Source organism: Mizuhopecten yessoensis, unplaced genomic scaffold (assembly GCF_002113885.1).
Source record: "Mizuhopecten yessoensis strain PY_sf001 unplaced genomic scaffold, ASM211388v2 scaffold10185, whole genome shotgun sequence".
Lineage (NCBI taxonomy): Eukaryota > Metazoa > Mollusca > Bivalvia > Pectinida > Pectinidae > Mizuhopecten > Mizuhopecten yessoensis.
Window position 1 is genome coordinate 718865 of NW_018408421.1, and position 12577 is coordinate 731441.

Consider the following 12577-nt stretch of genomic DNA (forward strand, 5'->3'; position numbering starts at 1 on the left):
GATGGTGATGATGATGATGATGATGTTGATGATGAATGATGATGATGTTGATGATGAATGATGATGATGTTGATGATGATGATGAGGATGATGGAGGTAATAACATCACAATGTATGTGAGATGATGATGATTGAGGTAATGGCATCACAATGTTGGCGAGTGAGTGGACGTTTATGTTGTTGTTGTTTTATATATCAATAAAACTTGTGAAAAAAAAATAAAATAAATATATATATATTGGAACCTCGGCCTGGCAATTTATATATATATATATATATATTTAGTCCGATCCTGCCCCGTTCCTGTAATTGCAATTCTTTTATCAAATATACCTTATACCCGATAAGGATAATTAAATATATACAATAAATATATATAAATAAGTCCGATCCTGCCCCGTTTCTGTCCGTTCCTGTAAATCGTCGACCGTTCTTGCCCGATACATATCAATACAATACTTTTTAATTCGTTGCAATCCTTTTATCAAATGACGTATCTTGTACCTGATAAAAAAGATATAATAATATAAATATATATATAATTTAGTCCGATTCTGCCCCGATCATGTAATTGCAATCCTTTTATCAAATATATCTTATACCCGATAATGATACTTAAATGTATCTAATATATATATTCATTAATGTATATATAATAATTAATAGATTTCTGCCCGTTCCTGCCCATTCCTGCTATAAATCGTCGAACCCCTAGTCACGGCATCGGTGATGTTTTCTGCACCAAATCGCATATTTCCAGATAGGATGTGGCATATAGAAGTAAATAACTTCAAGAAATGTGATATTTCACAGTAATAAAGAAGTATTTGGTTCATAACTGGGTCGTATGGGGTAGTATTGGTGGTATTGGGTGGTATTGGGTAATTAGACGCACCAACTTCAGCTAATCCTATTTTCCGTTGTGGTGGTCTCCCCTATACTTCCGGTCAAAATCCCTTTGTCGGTTTTGGCTGTGAATGGGATCTTTTTCAGGTTGAAATTGTGTCCCCTGTTCCTTCTATACAACTGTGTATATCAGAGGTATGTTTCATAATCCATGCTATAGTAACATTAGACTAATGGTATTTTGATTGTGGAAAAAGTTTTTCTCGTCTATGTCAGAAAAATTACCAGTCGGGAATATTATCGATCGACATGATCAGTGATGATCGTTTGTTTCTAAACCTTCAGTAGTAGATCTATAGCGTGAGTGTCCGCTGGCCCCGACACCAGACATTTTGACATATGGATATTTGGTGTGAGTTCCTCTGGCTCTGACATGATATATATCTGGTGTGGGTTCCTCTGGCCCTTACATTGGTACAGTACCAGACTTTGACATTTTGACAGATAGTCTATTAGATGTCTGACATCTATCTGGTGTCAGGACCAGATGAAACTCGGGCTAGTATAGATATATACAGCCAAGCGTGCAGTTCTTTTTTATTTGATTTTCCTCCCTTACAGTATAAGTAAACATGGTATATCAAAAATATTCCATTTCCACCTGCAATCATTTTCTTATGACTGTATACAGATAATACAATAACATATGTAAAAGATGTGGATTGATTAGGTTGCCTTACAAGTGTCAGCTGTAGGGAATTTCCCTTTAGCTTAGCGGTACAGCATCGGGCTGGAGAGCCAAGGGTCGCGGGTTCGAGACCCAGCGACGGCACTATCTTGATCACTTTTCCTCATCCTAGTAGGACTCCTATTACAAATTGGTGCCATTGACCCTCCCTTTTCAAGGTAGGAGAACCATTGGCGGCGAGTCAAATAACCTGGGCTGGTGTTTGAAAAAAGGGGGGAATAGTGTAAAAGATGTGGATTAATTAGGTTGCCTTACAAGCGTCAGCTGTAGGGAATTTCCCTTTAGCTTAGTGGTAGAGCATCAGGCTGGAGAGCCAAGGGTCGCGGGTTCTAGACCTAGCGACGGCACTATCTTGATCACATTTCCTCAGTTTACCTCATGATAGTATGTTCTAATATGGCTGTCTGTGAGCAAAAATGTGACCGTAGAAAATGACAGTAGCGCTAGAAACAGCCCATCAACTGCTCATATCACTTCTACAGCTAGCATTTATAACTAACACTCATACTATAGCTATTCTAATGTCATACATTCTTTTAAAAAATCTGTCTGATATGTAGTCAATAACCAATCTCTCCTACACTTTCACTGTGGTCAAAGTAAAGTGCCTACAGTCAAGATTAAGCCATTTCCACTGATCAAGTTCTAGGCATTTCGGTACCAGGTAGTTTCGTTACCCAAGAAAAGGATGTTTCAGTTCTTTTTTGTAAAAAATTAGTAACACACAGGACATAAAACGCAAGTAAAGTGCAAAGTTGAAATGTTGACTAGTAAAAGTGCTAAAAAAGTTTTTAAAAAAATAAAAAATTGAAAGGATTTTGTGGAAGTACCAAAATTAAACATCCTACACAAGAACCGAAACATCTTGGTGAAGAAACGACGTCAACCAAGTACTAAAACGTCTGTACCCCTGTCCACTGTACATGTGGGGTAAGGTTGATGTTGTGCCTGTATAATTTACCCAACATATATATAGCTCTCAAGTTTATCGAAACACAGAATCGCCAACCACTTCATCTGGATTAAAAAATAGATTTTACAATTCTATACAGTATTATAACATTGAAAAGCATTTGATAATTACATGCGCTTTTGTAACGTTATTGATTAGATTACCTTTATTTGTAACTGAATTAATTCTGTAATTAATTGCAATTTACATTCAGTTACAAGACAAAATGTATTTAATTCCCAGTTTCGAACGCTTTATACCTGAATTATTTAAACAGGTAACAGACTTTTCACCATTCCCACGTTTCAGAACTGAGGTGTTTCAGTATCTTGTACATGTATTTATAAGACATTTCAGTACTTCCAAAAATTTGTTTGGATATTTTATAAGATTTTTGGCATATGCTCTAGAAGTTTCTTTTCTGTTTGTGTATTGAACTCATGATTTAAAACAACAAAAGATACATACAGAAGTGTATGTTAAGTTGAGCAGAACTAGACTAGGTCAATAGTCGGCAACCAAGTTAAATTGGTAGAGTATCTGTCTAGAGTTCGGAGGGCATCAGGTTTGAACCCCGGTCTGGCCGTGCATTTTTTGTCCTTATTACATTTGGCACCAAGGTATAGGGTCTCTTGTGTCTTCGGGCCCCCCAGGGTCGAAGACTTTGTTCAAGGAGGGAGGGATATAATGTAGCAGAACTTGATTGGGTCGATTGTCGGCGACCAGGTATCTCAATTGTTATAGTGTCCGACTAGGGTTGGGAGGGTTCCGGGTTCAAACCCCAGTCTGGCCGTGCATTTTTCCGATTTCTATTACATAGAAACTGGTAAGGGGGAGCAGCAGTCATAACCTGTTCCTCAGCTTTGCCAATAATGATGTTGTTGTTAATCAACTTTTCCCTAAAGGCAAGCCATACTTACTACCACATCAACAGCCAGTGGGCCCACATGTAGTTATTAAAGGGCACCCCCATAGTCATCACTGCCTATCAGTCCGTCTGTCTGCACTTTAAGATTGCATTGGTTTCTTGAGATTAAATATCTCAGAATCTAAAATGGTGATATACTGTGATATATGCATTGATTACATAACTGACCCATTTTACTATGTCATATGGCCATGCCATACATATGGTATTACACATGTGTAATAAATTAAAGCCTTAAGGTGTTGTGATTAGTTAAAACCTTGGAAACATATATAGTCCTACGCCGGCACTAAAGGTACTTCTTTTATATACTATATCACATCATACATTTACTGTTATTTTAAAATGAATGTGAAATGTTTATTTTGTTATAATTATTTTAATTGCTTTAAAAACTGTTTAATTTAAAAAAAAAATCTGGAACTAAGCGGAATGACAATACAATGATGGGAGTACTTTGGTTTTATTTATATAAAGTCAGCTGAGAACACATCATTTTGTTTGATTTTTTTTCAAATTATGAATGTTATGGGATAAATAGAATAACCTAGCAGGTCGTGTCATATCAAATTATTGAACTCCTTTGATAAATTCAATATGACATGGACATTCATGTAAGATCCTCTATACATTTGCAATAGGGGTGAAACAGTTTCTAAAGCCAGGGTCATTGTTACTAAAAATACCCCATGAGGTTTATTGTTACTAAAAATACCCCATGATGGTCATTGCTACTAAAAATACCCCATGAGATTATTATTTTTATCTTGGAATCAAAATCGAAATTGTCAAAATACTCTGTTTCAAATATTTGACAAAGTGATAAAATGTGGTATTTTAAATGTGCGATAGCTAGGGGTTTAAAATATAATGTTCGTAAGATTTGTCAAAGTCACTGTTACTAAAAATAGATCATAAAGGATAAGGACAGGCATGTGGTAGGGGTCTGGTTAATGACCTCTCAGTGTTTTGACTCTTTTTACTACTTTTCCTTGAAAGAATTGAATAACCACATATGCTTGTGTTTTTTTACCACACATAATAAAAAGTGTTCTCCGATTGTGTTACAAACAACTCCTTTGATATTTTACATCCCTCGACACCTGTATTTTTATGACCTTTTCTTGTCATTATCGCAAATCATGAAAACTGAATAAACAAATGGTATTAAAATATCCTGTTTTGTTGAAAATAAGCTGGACTTGTCAAGTTGTTCAAATATGTTGTTCTCTTTTTATTAACTGAAAAGTGCGACGTTCATAGCATGTCAAGGTTATTGATTACACATTTATAGCACATTTAGTTTGAAAACCATGAAATGGCACTTTATCTAGAGTTTAAAGTTAGGTCATGCAACTTTAGTTTTCACATTTATATTCAGTTTAAATAGGTTACTTGGGCATTTTACTAGGATTTTTGTAGTTTCAAATGACTACAACTATTCTCAAGTGAGACTGGCATGCCCTTTTTAATAAAAACCAGCCAGCAAGAGAGTAATTATGATTTGAATAGCCTATAGGTATATCATTAACTCATTCACACCTAAATGCACATTTGAACCCTTCCAATTCAAAGGTTGGAAGAGTTCATTATAAAATTTCAGAGGTGAATGAGTTGATCATTCCTACATGTTTTTTCTTTGTATACAGTAGTCTCCCCTTAATTTCATTTTTGATAACTGTAGCAGGGTTTGGCCATGCCACAGAACTATCATTTATCAAAAAGCTAAGTTAGAGCAACAAGATTCCAACCTGAATTTGGCCTTGCTGAGTGTTCACACGCTGGTTCATTATATTTTGTTTTATTTCATCTTTATTGTTTTTCCTATGAAGTCCCACAAGGTATTTTTTCTCGCCAGAAGTGATTTATCAAAGCTAAACTCTTGCTGGAAACATAATTTTTCTTATGCATAGGAATTAATTTTGGTAGTGGTACAGGAATCATTAATCTTAGGATGACCGTTTCACCCCTAAAATCACATTAAAACGTTACGAAATCAAAGTCTGGGCAAGTCTAGTTTAAATATGTAGGGGTGAATGATTTAACAGAGACCACTTCACATATTTCCTATTGGTTGATGCTTGATAATGAGCCCTTTTTGCACCGATTCATTCAAATCAATTGTGCATGCATGTACAATAACGCTACAGTAAGGCTGTTGATATTTTCAGGTCAGACGGGTAACGGCAATTTTGGTTTGTATGAAGCAATTAATATTGTCAGGTCAGACAGGTAGCCCCAATATTATCAGGTCAGATAGGTGACCCCAAAATTGGTTTATATCAAGCAATTAATATTGTCACTCACTCAGGTCAGACAGGTAACCCAATATTGGTTTGTATAAGGCTGTTAATATTGTCGGGTCAGAACGGTTATCTATATATTGGTTTGTATGAGGCTGTTAATGTTGTCGAGTCGGAACGGGTGTCGGTTTATATATGAGGCTGTTAATATTGTCGGGTCAGAACGGTTATCTTTATATTGGTTTGTATGAGGCTGTTAATATTGTCGGATCAGAACGGTTATCTATATATTGGTTTATATGAGGCTGTTAATATTGTCGGGTCAGAACGGTTATCTATATATTGGTTTGTATAAGGCTGTTAATATTGTCGGGTCAGAACGGTAACCCAATATTAGTTTGTATAAGGCTGTAAATGTTGTCGGGTCAGACAGGTAACACCAATATTGGTTTGTGTGAGACTGTTATATTGTAAGTTCAGACAGTTTACCCCAATATTGGTTTGTATAATACTTTTGATATTGTCAGGTCAGTCAGGTAACTCCAATGTTGGTTTCTATAAGGCTGTAAATATTGTCAGGTCAGACAGGTTACCTCAATATTGGTTTGACATTGCTGGTTGCTCTACTCATTTGAGCACTTAAGAACAACAAAAATAGATAAATAAAATAAGAACAATATCACACAAAAAGGCGAAGAGAATGCTGATTAGACCAAAACAAAATTGATTTGTAATGGTAATTGTAAGTCCATTGATATGATGCACCCCACAGGTACTAGATTCGTCTGTCGATACACCTATTTTATCGTTGACAGACGAGTCTAGTACCTGTTGGTCTGCGCTTTGCTTGTACGAACTATATATATAAAAACAGTTAATGAAACTTTGATCGGGTTAATTATAAATTAAATCTATTGAGAAACCTTACACTTGCATTGCCTTAAAGTACCTATGTTACCTTTATTTTCACCAAAATCGAAATATTTTCCACTTCAAGAAAAAACGTACTGGCAGACAAAAGACGGCAACAACCTTTAGGGTTCTCAAACGTAACCCCCCAGAACGATAATAAGAAACAGATAGTTTTTGTTATCAAGAACGGTTTTTTAAAAGAAAGAAAAAAACAGCATTTCATAACTTTGCAAAATGTACGTTAAGTTACTGGCAATTGAAAACAATAAACAATTAAACCCCAAACTAACACATCAAATCATGTGTTATGTTTGTTTATTATGAACATCTTTCATAAACAACCCTTCTCCTCGTGAAGAACAATATATATGTCCGCCTGAAATGATCTCAAGATTAAAATTACATCTGCAACATCATAAAGAATTCAAAAAGCAAGCAAATAAAATGTCCATCAGAACAGCCACGATATCAAAAAGGTTCTATCAAACTTCAAAGACCCTTGCCCAACATTTTTACTTGTGGACAGTTGAGTAGATCACGTTGGTTGAGGTTTGGGTTACCCAATCACTTGCTTGATCCTTACGTTTCCTGCCGGTTAAAACTCTTCCTCCTTATAATTTTTCAACAGCCAACTCTCCCCCTCTCTAGAAAAAAGAATATATATATATATAAGCGGTAAAGAGTTTTAAACTTCCATGTGATGGTAAAAATGCATATGAAACAAAACACGAGACTAAATTTCGCTAGCGCTTTCGACCATCTTTTGGCTCTTCAGACTTTAGCTAAATTGCCTAATGGTTCTCAGATGTTAGCATCATTGTCCAATTGTTTTGGTTTGTTAACGTGCAATACTTATTTATTGAAATGTCATTTCATCTAAGTTTTATATATAAATTTACCTATCCAGTGTGAAGAGTATCCTTGATGAGATGAAAGCCCTAATAACATGTTGTTGATCTTTTTTTTTTTTACTTTTTTAGTATTAGTTTTTCTTAGTCCGTAAGGATACATTTCCTGTTGTTATGATATTTATATATAATTTAATCTTACTTGTAACAAGCATTTTCATTGGCTTAAAAAATTATGTTATCGGCCCATAACGTAAAAAATTGACCTCTTCGTTTGTAACGTCGCTTTTGATTGGCTGATACAGCAGCGCAATAATTTCTAAGAGAAAAGAGCCCATCAATAAAAGCGGATTTCCACAGCGATTGTGTATAGTAGATTAAATTATAAGGATTAACTTGAAAACAAAAAACCGGAGTGTACTCTCTACTTTAGAGTACACTCCGTTTTTATGTGTTATATCTCCATACCATGAAAAATATATTCAAGTTAATCCTTAAATAGAAAGAACGAAAGAAATAATAAATAAATAAATAAAACATCATCCGCCTCATCATAGTCAACTGCTATAAAACACTTTACTTGAAAAGGCTGTGTATAGGCAAACTTATGTTCCTTCCCTCAACCATCCACCCCTACCTTACTTTTCTTGCTGGTGGATACAGGTTTCCTTTTCCCCCCACCAGTTCTGCTCCATTCCTAACTTGAGCATAAACATATTATATCTACTTACTTTGTCTATATAATGATCGGTTCAAGGTGGGTCATTTCCTATTAGAATGAAAACAAAGAACCACAAATATAATCCCAAAATAAGATATCCTGGACATACTCTTATTCTAGTTTTTAAGGGTCTCCATTTAAACATATCCTCTTTTGCTTGTATTTACCCTGGCTTCATATGTTTTGATTTTTAATTGCGGTATTTTTCTCTTTTGTATGCCAAACTTGTTATAAACAAGCGTGTAGAATGGGTTTGTTGGAGATTAGAAATACAAGTATGTTTATTTCTACGAGGATTTCCATTAAATGTTTAAGTGAATATTTTTCCAATTGCAGGCTTTGGTTTGCCTCAATAATGGCCGAGCTACCGACTACCGTTGCATGATCGAACATCTACACCTAAAAGGCATGATTAAACCCTTACCCTTATTTGAGTGTGGTTCTGTAAGTCCTACAGTACTGCTATAGTTACATATCTTTCAAGGATTGTCGTGACTCTACTGAGTTTAATACAACCATATCTGTTAGGCGTAAGATGGAACTAGATGATCAACATGAGATGGAGGATATGTATATAAGTACATTAGTCGAGCAGGAGGAAAGTTCAACAGAACAAGAATGGATGGATCATGCCAGCATATCTCCTGCACACGAGGAAGACGACGACGCCATTAATTTGTCATCTGATGTAGACAAATGCCAATCATCACTTCAAATTGAAACAGATAACCAATTTGGATGTGATTTCTGTGGGAAAAAATATGATATGATGGAAGACCTACAAATACATTTACAAATACATAATGATCGCTCGCTCTACAACTGTGAGGTATGTGAAAGAGAATTTAGTCATCCCCAAAGTCTACTTAAGCACCTCAGAGTACACACAGGAGAAAAGCCGTTTAACTGCTTCGTTTGTGGTAAGGGTTTCGGTCTATCTGGTGATTATCAGAGACATATGAGAATCCATACTGGCGAAAAACCGTTCAAGTGTGAAGTTTGTGGGAAAGCATTTTGTCAGAAAGGGGACTTACAGAGGCACACGCGAATCCATACTGGAGATAAACCGTACCAATGTAATGTGTGTGGAAATGAGTTTGCTCAAATAGGACATCTGCACGTGCACTACCGTAGACACACGGGTGAAAGGCCATACATGTGCGATGTATGTGAAAAAGTGTTTTTTGTCAGAGAACACTTGCAAAACCATATCAGGACACATACAGGAGAAAAACCTTACAAATGTGGGGTATGTGGAAAGGGTTTTGCTGTGAATGGTACATTACAGATCCATCTAAGGACGCATACTGGAGAACGACCGTACACGTGTGATATTTGTGGAAAGGGATTTAGTGCCGGTGGCAGTTTACAGGCCCACCTCCGGGTACACCGTGGGGAAAAGCCGTATGAATGTGAAGTCTGTCAAAAAACATTTACACAAATAGGAAACCTACAGCGACATCGTAGGGTTCACACGGGAGAAAAGCCGTTCAAATGTGACATCTGTGGTAAAGGTCTCAGTGAAAATAAAAGTTTACAAGCCCATCTCAGGATGCATGCGAGACTACAGTCGAAAGAACAAATGGCAGCTCCTGAAATTTGTGATAGTTACATAGAAAGTTATCCCGGTAAAGCAGAGAAAAGAAGCGTTGTATCACCAAATGAAACAAAGAAGTAACGAAGGAAGTATTCAGGATTTTTAACTGAACATCGTTTTACATGAACATTTTTTATAAAGTAACTATCATTTTCAGTGCGACATAACTAGTGAGGATTTCTCGAGCAAGTAATCTCATTTTGAAAGTGTTTTGCCTAATTGCATATATTATTGTACAAATTTTACAAAAATGAACAAACACATTTTGATGTTATTCGGTTTCTGCTGTTTTCTAGAATTTTTGATCAGACGTCATTTATAAAAGCCGTGATTGGAACGGGTTTATACGGAATACTGTATACCCTGATATTTTCGCCTTTTTCTCCCATTGTAATGAGGGCGAATTTATCATAACAGCATTACAGCGAACATCTGTGAAAAACATATATACATAGTGATTAAATGTGCAGGGCAACATTTCTTATTTGGCGAAAATTAATTTTACCGTCGAAAGGCGAAATTTTCCCTTTATTAAAACTAGCCTTTTAATTTCCTGGATTTATACCTATGTTTTGTCGTTTTAAAGGTAATTGTTTGAAGATATAGGTATATTGAACTCAGCATCATTTAGATTGGGGTATACCTCACGCGTAACGGGTAGTTCACGTTTTTATTGACCGGAATATCATAAAAGCTATTTATTTGAACAAGTTTTCATCGCAATTTTGGCGTCAGTATGCTAATTTTTGTGTCGCCTGCAACGCGAGGTAGGGTATTACACTGTCGGCGTCGTCGTCGGTTCCGTCGTCCTAAACAAGGTTTCCGTGCGATAACTTGAGTTCCCTTGGGTTGCTTGAACTCAAACTTGGTACACATATTTCATACCAATGTACTTCGGACTGATTTGCATTTCAGAAGTTTACGTGTATTTTTGGTGGAGTTTTGCCCCTTCTATTGCCAAATAAGGGCATAATGTAGTGAATGCAAGATTTTTTTAATCAATTCCTTTCAAATTTTGTACGGTCATGCTAGAAGCAATAATATTCAACACATCTTACGGGGTTTTCTGTCGAGTTTCAACTTTCCGCGTTTTGACATATCTGTTTACGCGATAACTCGAGCCAAAACACGTTTCTTACTAAAAGCGCTGAGCAGGCGACACATACACTCCCGCGGAATTCTTGTCATATCCCAGCTTAAGCTAAATTGCCCAATGGTTTTTAAAAGTGAACATCAGTATCTAATTATTTTACTTTGTTTACTTTCAATACTGATTTATTAAAATGCTGTTTCATGCAAGTTTTATTTCAGCAATTTAACTTTCGAAATATTGACACACAAAAAATCGAAATTTGTAGATAATCTTGAATGTCAAATTTTAGCATTAGATGTTCTTCAGAAGTAAAGCATAGCGTGGCCTTAAAATCACCCAAGCATTAAGAAAAATAATCTCATTAAACAACGTTAAATGATGGTTCAAAGTAATTTGTGGTGGTACAGTAGATTTTAGAACATGTCCAACAATTTGTAATTGAAGGGTTTATTATTTTGGGCTAGCTGTATTTTACGATAAATTTCGGCCTAATTCATAAATTGATTTTAAGACTCATATTTGGCAATTCAAATACGAAAATATTCATTCAACATGATATATATATACAGACTGAAAAAGTTGCTCTAATATTCAATAGTATTTAGGATAACTGGAATACGTACTATACCGTTTCTGATGTACAGTATCTCAAATATTTACTCTAGGATAAACAACTTTTATGACGAACTTAAACATATTCAGCATATGCTCATATCTACAGTTAGCAGTAACAAGTGAATTTTAAAGTTTTCAAAATTTAGCCCTTTAATAAAAAAAAAAGCTTTAATAATGTAAGGCTGTTTATATAACAAAGAATCGCACTATTACTGATCGACATGATCGGCGTATTAGATATTTATTGTGAATCTCGGTCATATTCTCTTCCACCAATAATTGAAATAAATGATCTCTGTTTAATACGTGTTGACAATAAACCTGGTAGTGATTAACCATATCATGCCCGTGCCCCGTGTATCCTTACACCTGTTCATGTAACTAAATGACATGTACATGTACTGTGGAAATATTTGTTCTACCATTTTTGCCCATCGTTATGAGTAAAATGTATTGCAGAAAACTATTGTCAATGAAATGCATATATACTGACACGCAAAAGAAACGCGATTCCCCTTAAATATCAATGTTTTTTATAATATTAATAAACTAGTATTAGCCGTGTTGAATAGCATGGTACCATACATGTTCACCGCCAATTCACGGTTGATTGAACTGTCATGCTACGTGTTTTCGTCTTCAATACACACAAATGTAGCCCGATTAGCACTTACACCGATACACGTGGCCGCAGACCTGTTTATCATTCATCAGGTATCGAGTAAGAATAGTCCGGTTGATGATACCGTCAAAATGCCGAGACTAACTAACGATACACGCAACAGGGCAGTACTGAATGTCCACAAACGCACAGTATGTTTTTACAGCCGTCTTAGACTAATTGGTATAACTACCGACCACCATAGAGCTGGCCGACCGAAGGCTACGACGCCTGGTCGGGATCGGTTCATGCGGGTGCAGCCCTTGTCCCTTAACCGTCATCGATGTGACATCAGTCTCCGACGATTCACGGTTCATACTTTACCGCTCAGATGGGCGTCAACGTGTTAGTCGACGTCGTGGTGAACGTTATGACGATAACTGGATGGTGGAACGCGACAGGTGTGGTGGTGG

At 36.0% G+C, this 12577-nt stretch overlaps 1 protein-coding gene across 1 annotated transcript; it reads left to right on the top strand.

Moving 5' to 3' along the window:
- The first annotated feature begins 918 nt into the window (after positions 1-918).
- Positions 919-11668, top strand: LOC110459703 (zinc finger protein 239-like). Its single transcript, XM_021512078.1, has 2 exons — positions 919-1041; positions 8535-11668. The coding sequence occupies exon 2, from the start codon at positions 8734-8736 to the stop codon at positions 9874-9876; it is 1143 nt and encodes a 380-aa protein (XP_021367753.1). The 5' UTR covers positions 919-1041; positions 8535-8733; the 3' UTR covers positions 9877-11668.
- The last annotated feature ends 909 nt before the right edge of the window (positions 11669-12577 follow it).

Coding starts and splice junctions, on each gene's coding strand:
- LOC110459703 (XM_021512078.1), top strand. CDS start 8,734: ATGGAACTAGATGATCAACATGAGATGGAGGATATGTATATAAGTACA.